We start from the raw sequence: 15,538 nt of genomic DNA, 5'->3' as shown, positions 1-15,538 counted from the left end.
GCAGCAAGCCATCCGCGTGAGCACTGTGTAACTAAGGTGAGGCTGTTAAGGTGTGAAAGAATAAAAACAGTAAACGAACTGCAAATTGGACTGCTAATTTGATCAAAGTCAAATTTCATAAACAACAAAGTGAACTACATGTTTAACATGCTGGCTTTGGAAAGCTGATGTGATGGTCCTGTGACAGAAAAAAAATTACTGTATGGTTCTGACTGAAAACTATTTAGCAGGATGAAAAATGACAATATTTAATCAAACTGTATTTGAATATGAAATTAATGTAGTCTCTCTTCTCCACAGGAGCTGTCATTAAACAGATTAAAATCGTGTGATGTAAATCCTATTACACATTATACCAGGGTATCATCTGGTACCTTTCACCTGAAATGTGTCTCAAGTCAGCCCCCCAATACCAAGGTGCCCAACATAGCAGCTGTTCTGGAAAATTTGGGTTTGATTGCCTGTGTGCTTCAAAGAGCCCTTTTATGAAATGTATAAAGTGTTTACACTCCTTGATAACTTCTTTGATGTATGGATTTTCCATCATGTACAAATGAAGTGTTTTAAGTACAAGGAACTATTATTACTAAAATGCCTTAGCCTGAGTTCATAAACATTGGCTGGATACCTCATTTTACATCTGAATTACAGTACTATAACTTGGTGTTTATTGCACATAACAGTGTTCACCTAAGGCTTCCAGAATTCACTAAAATTATTTCTTACAATAATTATTGCAGAGAACTGCGTCAGTATTGGTTAAAATAAACTTTATAAAACCAGAATGAAGAAAATGGGAATGACTCCAAACCCACTGGTTCCCTACAGTGTTGTGGGCACAAATGTAAAACAAGTGGAACAGTCCTTCAAACTCTTTGCTTATAATCCCACAATTACTTCCATATCGCAATATTCTCCATTAAGCAAGAGCAACTTCTAAGAGGAAATGTTCTCATTAAATGCATTGTTATTCTTAGGTGTGTTTATTTTAGGCTCCAAACAGAACTAATTAATGCAGAAAGCATTTAAATAGACAATGCGTCTGTTTAGAAAACAGATACATTATTACTTCTGAAGAAAAAAGGGAGATACATGTTTTCCTGCTATGACAGATGAATTACTACAGTCATGCTGCATTATGGTACTGTGGACTCAAACTGCTAAATGTTAGCTACTACAGAGATACAACTACAATAGCATTTAAATCACACTACTATTATTGGTGGATAATTGGATGAAATTTCTAATTCCTACTTGGTATTAAATAGATCCATATGATGTCTTACCTCTAAACATATGTTTTGTTGATTAACAATAATGCAAGAGGGAATTAGATCAAACTGGATGACACTGTATAGTTCAGAAATACCCAGATTTCCAGAAAATGTCAAGAAATACAGAGTTACTGATTCTGCACTTGAATTCCTGAAGTTGTTAGTTTGGATATAGGCCAATCCAACATACCCTAAGACTGGCTTTGGTGTCTGTGGCTTAGAACAACAGACTTGACAATGGTACTTTTGAAGCTAACCCTTAAAAGCACCATGACTAACCACAGTTTTAGCTACAACAATTCTAGTGTTGGGATCAAACTATTTTAGGTACTTTCTAAATAAATTCTAGCAAAACCACTCCATTAGCAACTCCTGGAGTCCCCTTTGCATGAACTCACTCCTTTATTTGTTGGTGCTCTGGAATGCAGGAGGGAGGTGGTTGTCGACCATTAAAACCTGGTAGCCAACAAGTGTTTCCTGTAGGCAGAAGGCAGGCATGAGTCTTCTCTCCTGCTCCTAATCTACTGCTTCCCTCCCACACCTTCTTGGCACTGGTTCAGAAAGGGAACACAAATCTCTCCAACTCTATGTTTTTTCTCTGGCTACCTACCCTCTCCCTGTGCAGGTGACTCCATCGTCTTTCTCTTCTGCAACTCAGGCTTTCCCAGCCGGCCACACGGTGAACCTGACAAGGCTCTGAATAGCAGCCAGCCACAAGCAGGGGGAGCTTCTCTTTTGCTTGGCAGACACTTGGAAAAACCCCTCACAAACTGTCTACACATCTCCCATGTTTGGAAAGTGGGAGTCTTTTTCAGGCGCAGAAGTCAGAAATTTATCTTATAAAATACCAGACAGACATACCAGACAAAAAACATACCCTTGGTGTTTCAACCAGCAAAACTCCCCCAGAGAAGAGGTAGGGGAAATATCTAGAATTACCTCTGGTGAGCCTTTTAAAACTACAAATTTCTCCAGAGGAAATACAAAAAAACTAAACAGATCTTGATGTCCTTTTTATCTGAACTCTGGTTGCTGAACATTTATGGTGTAGTTTGTCTAATTTTTCAGACTTTTCAAAAGCTAAACTTTTAAATCTCTGTTTTCCTCTGAGACAATTATTCTCTTTTTCTTTTTTTTCAGCAAATGTACTCTAGAAAGCAAATTGGTAAAAGGAAAAGAAAAAAGGAGGGGGAGGAGAATTGCAAGGATAGGAGAGGAAAAGAAGATAAAGTTTCATTTGCACGTCATAAGATATGACTCAGAGGAAATTATGATGTCAAAGTTCCATCATAAAAAAGCAAAGTTTGTAGTAGAGAACATTATACTCTATTTAAATCTTTAGATATTATTTGTAACCATAACAAATTGAAAACTTATCTAGTGAATGTTACCCACTGTGATTTTGAAAATTATATTAACAATTCTAGTTTGTAGGAATGGGTAGATTTCTTTTACAATCTCTAAATATTATTCAAACAGTAGTTTTGGCAGTTTGGTTTTTTAAGTGGCTCATGCTTTGCTTTTGCAGATCTTGAGCCATGGCAGGTCGAGTGCTTGTTTCAGAGGTAAGTGAAGAAGCATTCCAGCTTATTCACTGTAATTCAGTTCTTGAGACAATAAAACCAGAAAGATGAAGTTTTTCATGACTACCCTCTTCAAACCCATTATTACACCGCAGCTGGCACCACAGAGCAATAAATTACACATATACGTATGCATACACACATTCCTAATTGTCGTACGCATTATATAGCTTAAAAAGTGGCAAAAGCCTGGTCAGGAGGAATGGACTATTAGCAACAGCTTTGTGTCGTAACCTTCTCAGATCAGAGGGTGCCCAGGTGTACTGTGAGCCACCTGGTCACGTAGCATGGCAAAATGGAAAGAGGGCCACACCCAAGGAGAGAGCAGAGCTAGCTGCCAAGGTCCTGAAAACCATTCCAACACATTGCACAAGTGTGGAAACAGTACAAGAAAAGCATGATGCAGTACAAGTGCTCAGCTCTCCACACTGCAGATCACTGCACAGCAGCCCGGTGTGGAGCCCAGAAACAAACCCCTGGTGAGTCACAGGACTGGACTCACCAAGGGAAAGAGAAGGGAGGAGCATACCCTTGGGAAGAAAGCAGTAAAGTGCTGGGTGTCATCCTAAGGAAAAGCTACATACTAGCATAAGTAACACCTGTGAACTGTTGAAATGCTATGTAGCTGCATGTTTGGCACGATGATACACAGAGGTGGGGCAGATAAAGGATGGTCACTGATAATACCAGACTGCCTGGTGCACACTCCCATGTCACCATTACCAGAGTCATTATGTACTGTCAATGCTTGATCATTGATGACAGACCTCCTAAATAATTTGCAATGCATGAAGGGTACATTGCCTTCCCTGGGCAATACCACACTGAGTATGTGGCTGTCCGCATTATCTCACTGATGCAAAGCACAGACGTGTGCTGGTTTGACAGACCTTTCATTTAGGCCCTGCTTGGGAGACTGTAGTTAATTCAGCAGCCCTGCCCTCAAGACCTCAGCACTATCACATTCCAGGACCACTGCTCATGTGACTTTGGGCTATCATTAATCCTCTCTAAAAGAAACACACTTTCCTCCACTGCTTCCACTAAATTTGTTCACAATATTAAATGAAGCATGCAATAACTCAGATGAATTTCAATTCCAAACATAGCTGAATATGAATACTATTCAGGATTCAGATCCAATGTAGAGTTGAACATAACCTTTTTATACTTCACGTGCATCAAGGTGATGTATTGAATTGCTCAGAAGGAGAGTTGTCCAAGCTGTCATAAGTTGCCAGGCAATAATAAATACATGCAAATTGTCCAATACAAGTTCAAGTTTGTTTGGGTATTTTTAACTGTATATATAAAACCCCAACAATCTCCTCAATAAACTTTGTGAGTACTTCAAAGATGTCTATCAGATTAAGAATTTACTGGTATCCCTGCCCTCAAATATATCCTAAAGATGTGAAGAGAGCCTTCTTGACCCAGTACATCCACTGCCATCTTGAATGCCAAAGTATTAGACTGCAACACAGATTCCTCCTGCACCATTATTCCAGGACCTATGTTCCTTCTATGAAAATGATACCTAACTCCATGCTATCTTCCCTCCTGTATTTTGCCCTTCTCTAAGACCCATGTTTGTTGTCAGCTGTGATCCTGTACACCTACAATCAACAACAGCTTAGATGCTCTCCTGTTAATCTCACCAAAACCAGCAGAAATACAAGAGAAAAGAATGTTTTCAAGGTCTCTCTGAACCAGCCATAAGAAAGGGACATAATCTAGATGTTATTTTTAGGAAATAAGAGAGGTGGTGCCTTAAGCCATGTTGGAAACAGCAAAACAAAAACCTTTGTAAGTTAATACTGAAATGAATTTGTGGTTCAAATGGGGATAAGAGGAATAATAAGCTGGGAATACAGAAAAAAGTTAACCAACAAGGAAATTGCCGTGATGCCATCAGTCTAGTCAGCAGCACAGTATTTTATTAAGCAGAGAAGTAATTTTGTTGAGTAATACCCAGAGAGGTTTTGTCATGGATAGATGAGAACCTCTCTTGTGCTGTAATTAGCCAAAGATTTCCAGACTTTTTAGAAGACAAAAGGATGAGCATGTCTTCAGGGGGCTAAAGCCAAATCACAATAATCAGATAGTTTTATAGTGGATCTGATGCCCAAGGTTTTTGACATTGGGACTTCTCAGAATTTTGGTTCTCTGCCTACACAGTGAGTATGACACTGCGTGTATAACTAGTTGCTTGATTCTTCTGTCTTCACTATTAGCAAATATGGCTGAATTGAGGACACCTATCACCTTTTCTGTTAAAGAATCGTATCTTTGTATCCAGAATATCTCTGCTGCAGTGTTATGAATGCTTGCTGTGTCCTGGGAAACCTGGACAGAATGATGCTTGACCAAAGGTTCCTATCATTATGGATACTCTAAACTAAGGAATCCTTAATTCTGTCGTGTGTCTCAGACAGATCAATAGAGTTAGAAAGGCAATTCTACTATGAATCACTTACTCTTTTAGGAATGCAAATATCAGAATTGTAGTTCTTTAAGCAGAGACATAAAATAAACCTGACTTCCAGCAGAATCCTATAAAAGCACAAACCTTTTATCATGTATCATTTAAATGGTAGAAACTGCTTATTCAGTATTCTGAACACTCCTACTTCCATTTTTGGTTGAGCTTTCTTTCCTATCTGCTGTGAATTTAATCCATAAATAACTATTTGTTCTTGCTTTGGAGTTTTAGCTTCCTTTTGTGCCATCTTTTTGATCTCTCCTCTCTAGTCTCCCTCTTGTCCCCTCTTCCCTCCTCCTGTTGAGTCCACAACAAAGAACAGACACAGGTAAAGCAATGGATGTGCAATTATCACAGCCCAAAAGCAAATGGCCTTGATGTACACAAATTCATATCACATTTCTCTTTATCTTTTTGCATAGAAACAGACATGGCATGTAGGTTCTATCAGTGCAATAAGCCTTACCAGTGCTGACTTACAGCTACAGCTGGCTGCCCAAGTGTCCTGATCTGGCATTCCTGCAGGTACAAGAGCACCCATGCACTATTAAAAGTGAATTGCTTGTATAAGGGCTCTGCTATTTATTATTTCTAAGTGCTAATGTTGAGCCAGGTCTGTGTTAAAGGTCATGTAGTACCGTATGTTATCAAAACCGAAATAATTAACAAAAGTGTAGTTCAGTCCTCCACTCTTAGTGCTGTTCTTTAGGAAGAGCTCGCCTACATGTGGGTTCTTGCTGGCAGGTGGTATTACACGAAGACTATCTGGACATGCTGGGGTTAATGTTGCTTTGTTTCTATGATCCTGAGCACCCCTTTCAGTTAAATATGCTTATGGTAGTCAACATTGCCATTATGTCTCTGTAGACCATGCTCTTAGATATCCTCCCTGTAGAAAAAGCTTTGATAGAAGTTATATTCAAATTATTCTCCCTGTGTTTTGTGGATTTTAACATTTGCCATGCCATTTCAGTTTACGCGTTTATGACCCTTCTCACCAAACACTGTGGACGAAGAATTTAATATACAGTGGCTTCTGTGGAACACAAGTGTTTGTGGGATACATCATGGTGACTTAAATTGTCAGCATTTAAATTCTGTCCCAGTTCTGCATTTCCTGGATTCCATAATGATTTCAGTACTCTCTAAATTCTGGTTTTTTCTTAATGTTTATGGTGATGTTGTGTTTTTAATTATGAATTGCATATTTATCAACTAAATTAATCTGAAAAAATATTTCTGTATTAAATACCTCATACTATTGCAAAACAGAGCATGACTCAGAGCTCAACATCTTAAAAAACTCTAAAAGTTTAAGGGGCAGACCAAATTAAATATTTGTTGAAGTGTATAAATGCTTTGTCAACCCTGTAAGAAATGCTGGCATGGCCAGGGCAAGATGAAGTATCTTTTTCCCTTCCCACATTTCTCCACCCTACTCAACCAGCTTGGTTTGAGGATTTATTACTTCTCCCTCATGAATTTAAAAGTAAAGACTTCAGTGTTCCTCTCCCATTAACACCACTTTCTTGCCCAAATCACATCATGGTTGCAGCCAAAGAGTAGGAACAAATTGTGTTGAAAGGATAAAAGGAATATACCTTGACTTAGATAAATCAGTGTAGCATGCTCATGTTTTCCTATACATTTTAAACTATAATAAGGAATTACTGTGCTGGTCAGCACAATAACATCCCATTAAAAGCCATACAGACAATGAATAATGTAGCTGTTCTGAATGTCAAAGAATTCTCATGTGATCCATGCTTCACCACATCTGTTCTTTTTCCATTCTCTCTATGTACAATTTTCTTCAACTGATACAAACACACAAGGACAGCAATCCCAAAGCCATGGTTTATGAATAAAATCCCCCCAAAGTCCTTCAGTTCATATCTACATTTAAATATACACCCATAGATACATATCTGTGTATGTTTATAAATAAAAATGTAAATAAAATTACTATACATATTTTAGCCTATAAAAATATTTATTACTGTATTTTTGATTGATTTAAATCAAAGAAACCTATTTATTCAGATTTCCCATAAATTAGTGAACCAGAGGCACATCACATGTAGGTAACTTTCATAAGCAGACCTGTCTATATAAAGAACTTAAAAGTTATACTTTAAATTTAAAACATGGGAAGCTACTCTCTCCTCTGCAGGGATGATAATAGGGAGGAACATGATTAAATGTCTTAGCAGAGTAAACACAAATATGAGTAACTGAAAAGGGAGTAAGAATGCCAGCTTTGTGTAGGGATTATCAAGGGATTTTGAATCTATGTGTCTATCAGCAAGGGGAAATTCCTAGCAGGAAAAAAAAAAAAAAGGAAGAAAACAAAGAAAAAAAGGAAAGGAAATTTATTCAGCTGGTTAAGCCTGGGAGGGAGGTGGAAAGTGTGACCATTATTTCAGGGAAACAAGTTACACTTGGGGAAGGATGGTGGGTGGAACCACCACTGGGTAGCAAATGACCTGCACTGAACCACACTCTCAGTGAGGTGTACAACCACCCTGAGTGACCCTTGCCGTATTTCCCACACAAGGAATAACAGTAACTTTACCAGGTAAGGAAGACAACAGTTATACCAAAGAAGAGAAAAAAAAAAAAAAACAAAAAGAGAGAAAGTTTGTGATAAGTGTAATTAAGCAGATAGAAACTCTGGCAAGAATCCAGACATGCAGCACAGCACTGAGCAGCCTTTTTTTTTCCTGTCTTTTTCCAGGTAGCACAATAAAAATTTGTCCTGCTGCAACATTTAATGAGATGGAAAGATATAACCTATTCTAGCTGAGAGAGGACCTATCTAGAGTGTAAAAAAACCCAAAACAAAACCAAGGAGAAACCCAGCCCCCTGCCTCACCTAGGCCTCTCTTAGATGATTGCCTTCCTACAACTCCCCTTCACCTCCAAAGAAAAAGATGCTTCAGTACCATAACATTTCCCCTACTTTTCTCCCTTCAGTCTTTGCATAAGACAGGTTTGTGTTCTCCTGAAATTGTGGGGGTTTTTTCTCCTTTGAGAAAACCAACACCAGCAAACATTCTGAGCCCCTGTACGACTCATTTTGTAGGACCTTGGCTACTAGGTATTGTTTAGCTTTCTGATTCGAAGCTGGAGAAGGAGACCTTCTCTTTTCAGTCTCAAATTCTGGAATGAGATTGGTTAACCACTGAAAGGCCTTATCTATTAAAAATTGGGGTGAACCTTAAGGCAATGACTTGTTCTCCTCTAGACAGGTTCCTCTCACCTATCCATGAACTGATAATTTTGTTGTCTGTTACTTTGGAAAGTGATTCACCTTCTCTTTCACTTACTTGGTATGGAAGTTTATCAACTGACAGTATAAAATGCTTTGTTTCTACCACTTAAACATCACTCTTGGAGGTAATTTAGTAACCCCATGAACCCCAAACAGACTTTAGATTTTGTTATTTCTTGATAAAATAACTCACTGTAAGAAGAAGCAGCATGACAAGCTAGACTGAATGTCTTGCTAACATTTCTCTGAGCAAAGCAGACAGAAATTAAACAAGCAGATGAGGAATCCTAACATGAAAATATCCTAGACCTTGATGAACTATCGTCTTGAAAGATGAGTTAAAAGAGCATGAGGAATTAGGGAGATCTGCATATTTGCTGTCTCAGGAATATGGCAAAGGCAGTGATAGAATGAACTCATTTAATCCAGTAATTGGACAGAGAATCAAAATGGGCTTCCATAGCCACACCTTGGTGTTAGAAGTACTCCACCCAGTTTCCTTCCATGAATATTCATGTCATAGAACTGAATCGTTGTGTGAAAGGCAGTGGCTGTGTTCAGGTAGCAAGTAGGTGTGAGAACCCTTATCTAGATGGAGAGTCCTGAGAAACCTTTAGACAGGTACCTGGTTATAGATCTGCAAATATGTCTAATCAACACCTGAATATAAGAGCAGAGACAGCATTAGAGCACACAAATGCGACTTAGAAAAAAAAAAAGATGTTAAAGCCTAAGAACCTCACACGGAATTTTAAATTCTAGCTTTTTGTGATCGTTATTCCTAATGCACAGGAAATATATAAATAATGAAGCATGAAGAACTATTTTCATTCACTCATTTTACTATCAGCAGAAGCCAATCTAAATTTGAAATTGTTCTCTAGGGGAATAAATGCCTTTCCGTGTAACTATATGGAAGCCTATCAGCTTAACACCTGTTTGTCTTTAACTACATAATTGAAGGCTGTTTGAGTTTGCCATAGCACAGGTAGGACTCCTTCACCCTTGGTATCAGTATTTTGTCACTGCTGAAGCTGCAGGCCTGCAAAATACACATTTTATCTGTGATTTGGTTCTCAAGCTGAATTCTTCTTTATCCAAAGACAATGAAACGTATCAAACATTCAGGAAGTTGTTTCTTCATTCATAGTATGAACACTGGCCACACTGTTTTATTAGTAAGTCTAAAAGATACAAAAACCAGATAATGAAACCCTGGCCACAGCTATCTACTTCATGCAGTATAGGCTATATGACAGCTCAAGCAATCCTCAATGTGAATCCACAAGACCTTCTAAATATAAACAGGAATCTAAGAAAGTTATTTTCCCTTCACTTGCAAACAAACTGAAGGATATCAAATGCTCCTATTTAGCTTCAGTTAGCAAAACTGGAAAATGTAACCAGTGATGTAATGCATTATTTAGGAAAGGGAATAAGCTGAGTTTTAGAATGTAGAAATGGTGTATTTTGTGGATCTGACATCTAGAAATTATTTCTGAAAGCTTTTTAATATTTAATAATGTGATACCAAATGTCTCTTTGCCAAAATACCAAAAGAGAAACAGCTAATCTTTGATTCCATAAGAAAATGTTTTGCATATTAAATAGCAAAAAAAAAAAAAAAAAAGCCAAGAATTACAGAATATTCTGAGTTAGAAGGGACCCACAAGGATATCGAGTCCAACTTTTAAGTGAATGGCCTATAGGAGATCAAACCCCAAAATAAAACATATACTCAAATTTGTATGATTTTTAATTTCTCATAGATCCATTTACTTCCAGTGACTTAATAAACATACACAATTTGTGTTTTGATAAGAGCACTCTGAAATCTCTTTTATTGTTATATAACTGACATTTTTGGTTGTTCCAGTCAGAAGCTTACAATAAACAAAATTATAGATTCCAGATGGCCTTGCAAAGGGAAAGAAAATTGAAATCTGCACAGAACCAGAAGTTCATCAATCAACATCAGAAATATTTGATGAGAAAGAAATATTGTTATAGAAGGATGCCTCTCCTTTCCTAAGAAAATGATGTAGTGAAAAGAAGTATTTTTGCCTTATAATTTGGGCAACACAACATTTACTCACTGAGTAATACTATCAAGCAAGTGATCTCACACATTTTTTAATATCCTGCTGTTTTATCATCACTATTTATGGAAGTCAAACAAAAAGAAAGAGAAGCAAAGTTGCACTGTACCTCAAGAACAGTTGCTGTGAAGTACAGGAAGAGGCAAGATGAAGATTTGTTAAACAATCCTGGAAGAAGATGAAAAGGGAAAACAGGGTATACTATGATAGAAGTTTATTATAGACTAGCTTTTTGGGTGGAGAGAAGTCATGTTTTTTGATCACGCAAAGGAATCATCCAAAATAACAGAACCTAATGGCTTTAATTACTTCTGGAAATTTTTTTTTTTTCTGTTGGAAAAAAATACAAGAAGGAGACAGTCCAACGAGTTCTTGGAATATGCTAGGGACAGCTTTTTCTTTAGAGGGCAAAGAAAACCATTAAGGGAGTGGCTATTTTAGATCTTCTGCTGACTAGTAGGGTATGAACTGTCTGAGAGTGGAAGTCAATCTAGGTGAAAGTGAACCCCATCATTTATGGCAATCACTACCATAAAAAAGGAAAGAACCAAAATCAAATTACTTTCTTTTCCCCAGAAAACAAAACCAAAATTTTATGAGCTCCAGAGACTGATAAGCAAGGTTTTGTAGGAAGACTGTTTAATTAACAAAAGCATGTAGGAGAGCTCGTCTTAGTCATTGCTGGAGTCAGTTCTTAATTACCCAAGGTAAAGGGAATAATATGAACTAGGCAAAAACAGAGGATAAAACAAATTAGTCTGAGTACATTATTCTGCAAGACTGTACCCAGTACATTTACCTTTGAAAGCCTTATGAACACATTTCCACAGAAAGAACAGCAACAGAGAGGAGCCTGATGCAAACAGCTTTGCTGTTTGTTGTCTAATGCACTGCTTTCCCCCACTCTCCCACAAGAAATGCTGAGGGAAGGCAGGGCTTCCTTAAATCCCAGTCCTCATAATATCTGTCATCACCAGGTGACTGTGTTATTACACCCATTAGGAGATTACCCCAATACAAAAGAAAATGCTGAATTCACACACACACACACCCCCCCAGGCGATTTCCTTGATTTTTATGATTTATCTAACAATCAGACTTTTGCGTTATATATCAAAGTATAAAATTATGTGGCCTAGTCTCACTCACTTTCAGAAGCTTCATTTAAAAGGTTGTAAATGTTCTTAGTATAAATGGATTGATTCCAGGTTAGAGAAATGACACCCCAACAATTTAATTTAGCTGTAAGTATGAACAAATTATTCCAAAAGAAGAACTAAATGCCAACGCAGAGCTTTCTAAGCAACAGCTAAACCCTCCTATTGTTTCCACTGAAAAATATCAACGTCTACTTGCTTTTCTAGAAGTCCTTGCAAGAAGCTAATATACAAGACAGCAGTAGGGTGAACAGCAATTTTTTCTGTTGGAAAGCCAATGTCCCAGCTAGCTGTACTACAATGGAATCTCATCCCAACACAGCAATGTGACATTTTGCTGTTTTGTGTAGAACTGAGATCTTTTTGTAGGATGCCTCAATGGTATCAATAGAACTAAGATCCTGAGTGAGACCAAAGGGATCTTTGGGGAATGTGTTGTTTGTGTATTCAGCTAAAGACCAATGAGTCTTTTCCAAATGCAGAAATTAGTAGATGAGATTTGCTGGCTTGAGAAGACTGAAAAATAAATGTGTTTGTTTTAAAGACAGAATATTTTAAGCCATCATCAAATATACTCAGATGAATATTAGTTCCACAATGAAGAAGAAAGCAACTGTTTCAATTACTGGCCTGCTGAGTACTTTTGTTAATGTGGAAAAATAGTATTTCTCTCTCCACGGAAAGATTACAATAAAGACAAGAATGGCATTGCACAACTTTGTCTGCAATCTGAAATTAAGTTCTCACATTAGAACGGGAGTAATTAGCATTTTCCCTAGCTTGCTTCCATGCAGTAATACTGCTGCCAAGCAAATGAGTAACACTCCATGAGCTAAATGAACACTAGGAACAAACGTGCAGCCATTCCTCCTTCTCTGGGAAAAAAAACTTACAGAGAAAACAGTATGGGTGAAGCGGGGAACTGGAGAAACCTAGGTGCTGTTCCTTTATTATTTTGGCTTATGGCTTATATTTTTTATGGACAAAAGGAAAAAGCCATATGGTTTGTGGGAGCATGTGGAAGATCTCCTCGAGCCATTTTCTTTTTTGTCTCTTCATGCCAGCTACAGTCATTACGTACCTTCCTTATTTCCGTACAAGTTATTAATTTTAAAATTTTCCAGTACTTCAAACACAGGTCTTTCAAAGGAAGAATACATTTACACCTTGTTTTAAATTCTGTTTTCGGAATAGACATCTTCATGATATGTGTAAGTGTGTTTGTGTATATCTGCGTTTATATAAACACACATGTTTCGTTTTCTCCTACCTTTCTGAGTGCTGCTGGTAATGAGGCAGTAGACATTGATATTGCTGGGAGAGCGTGAGAGTGGGGGCAGATTACTGGCGGTGTTTGGTTCTCCTGGACAGTGTAGCGTCTGCCCGATACATCATAGTACCTGCAGGGAGAGGAAACATCCTTCAGTTAATGCATCCTAGCAAAAAAAAAAACCAAGCCTGAGTCAGTATTTGCTGTATTTCTGACAAAACACTAAGATACTTTGTCCTGTTGCAGTGGTTCCAGGCCTCTGGTACTTCTAAAGTTTACTGCTTTATTTTAGCTAAACTACTTGCTCCTCTTCTTAGACATTAATTCATCCCACCTGCTTTAGCTCTCTGAAACTAACCTGTCAGCTTTTTCCTGATAATAAAACAACCAAAATCCAAATACAATACTCAGCAGGATAACCACATCAGAGCCACAAGACAGAAAAAATTAGTCGTCTTATCTCCTGTCACTCCACCTCTTCAGAGTTAGCAAATTACATTTGGGGTTTATAGTTCCACATTACATCACATGTTCCGTTCACTTTCCCTCTGGAAGCCATCTCAGTAAAGAATCAGTTGAATTATTAGAACAAGTCACTTACTGGGAAGAGGCTGTCACAATAAAAGTTTAGACAATCTTTAAAGCAATACATTTATTTTAAGCAAGCCAGTCCTAAAACTTAAGGAACTTAATTTTGCTTATGTTTATTCCACAGTGTCAAATTTCAAATTCTGAATCCAAAGAATGTCAAAAAGTTCACTTAGTCTCCTCTCAAGAGAAAAATAAAATAGTGAAAACAAGTTACAAAATCTCTTCCATTTCACTGTCTGAAAAATCAAAGCGGCAAGAACCCAGAATTCTCTGAAGATACAGTTTTATTAAAAGGCTGATAAATATAACAGTTTTATATAATTTTGTCCTTTAGATGATTCAACAATTGGTTAAAATGCAGCTTTTTAAAAATGGTATGTATTTTGATATTTTTATTTCAAAATTGGACTGAATTTGTCATAAGATCATAGGACAATTCAGGTTGGAAGGGAGTTCTCTGGTCCAATGTGCTGCCCGAAGTGGGGTCAGCTATGGGAACACAGCAGATTGCTCAGGCTTTGCCCAACCAACTCTTGAAAATATGCAAGGGCAGAGACATCACAACCTCTCCGGACAACAGTGAAAATGTTTTCTCTTACATCTAATCTGAATCTCTCCTTTATCAATTTTCACTGTTGTCTTGTCTTTCCCCCATGCACCACTGTGAAAAGTCTGACTTCATCTCCATCATCACTCAAAGCTGCCTCCTCTCCAAAACTGACCAAGCCCCAGTTCTCCATCCTCTCTTCACAGGGCAAGTGGAGCCTCGCAGGCAACCACCATACTGGTGGCCATCCAATTAACTCACCCCAGTTTGAAACATTGAGAGATCTCTAGGCAGAAAAAATATCCTCATCAAATACTTTGCTTTCACAGAATAAGAAAGTCCCAAAATGTTCTTGTTTTGTTTTGTCCTTAAAATATGCATATTTTCTATTTTGGCTGGAACAAAACTACCTTTTTCCCACAGGCTTCTTTTCCAGACTCATCATATTGTCCCAAATTCAGCTCTGTTTGTACAGCTTTATTTGCAAATTCAGTTTTATAACTGGCTTTCATACAGAGTTTTCAAAGAGTGAATAAGTGAGCAGAAAAGCCTCAGGCATACTTACAAAGTTGTTCAGTTTATTGCATAATTGTGGTGAAAATGTTTTCACATTTTAACACATATCCCAATAAACAAGTGCAATTATTTTGTTTATTTACCTATTTCTAAGGAAGAAGCTGCATCACTCTTAATAGCCAGTTACCTTCCCCAGGACAGAGCTGACTTTGAGCTGTCCATCTTGATTTTCACGTTCTGCCTCCACGAATAGAGCTTGCTTTTGGGGTGGTTCCACACACATTGCATGTGAGAGAATTCAAAAGTCACATTAAAAAACTGCTCAGGTAGTGCTGGAAGATGCTGTGGCACCCTACCCTGTCTACGGTCACTACTGTTGAAGGGAGTGACAGTAGGGGATGGGGACCATCAACTCCGTGACTCAGAGCAGTGGAACAAGGGATGTGATATGGGCAGGAGACCAGGAAGGTGTTTGGCTGAAATCTGGATAACAAGCCGGGGAGGAGGAGGAAGGAAAGGAGGAGGAAAATAATGGCACATCAAGGGAAGTGGATGAAGAGCTGTCAACTGTTGAGGTGACACTAACACTCTGCAAGAGGCCACCATTTGCCATGGTGCTGCTGGGCTGGTGACAAGCATCTGCACCCCAAGTGAAATACAATGAACATGTGTCAGAAAATAACACATCACTAATCCCAAAAGCCAAAAGGAAGCCAGAGGAAGTTCTGGAAACAAACACCTTCTA

The 15,538-nt window shown here is 38.0% G+C and overlaps 1 protein-coding gene across 1 annotated transcript in view; it reads right to left on the bottom strand.

The window, feature by feature from the left end:
* Positions 1-15,538, bottom strand: part of CRYBG1 (crystallin beta-gamma domain containing 1) — a 98,129-nt gene that overhangs the window by 52,989 nt on the left and 29,602 nt on the right. Inside the window, exon 2 of the mRNA XM_063389731.1 lies at positions 13,140-13,269. Within this exon, the coding sequence (XP_063245801.1) occupies positions 13,140-13,269 (130 nt within the window). The remainder of the gene's footprint in view (positions 1-13,139; positions 13,270-15,538) is intronic.

The sequence above is a fragment of the Prinia subflava genome, chromosome 2 (genome assembly GCF_021018805.1).
Source record: "Prinia subflava isolate CZ2003 ecotype Zambia chromosome 2, Cam_Psub_1.2, whole genome shotgun sequence".
NCBI classification, from domain to species: Eukaryota; Metazoa; Chordata; class Aves; order Passeriformes; family Cisticolidae; genus Prinia; species Prinia subflava.
This window is presented reverse-complemented; position numbering and strand designations above follow the sequence as displayed.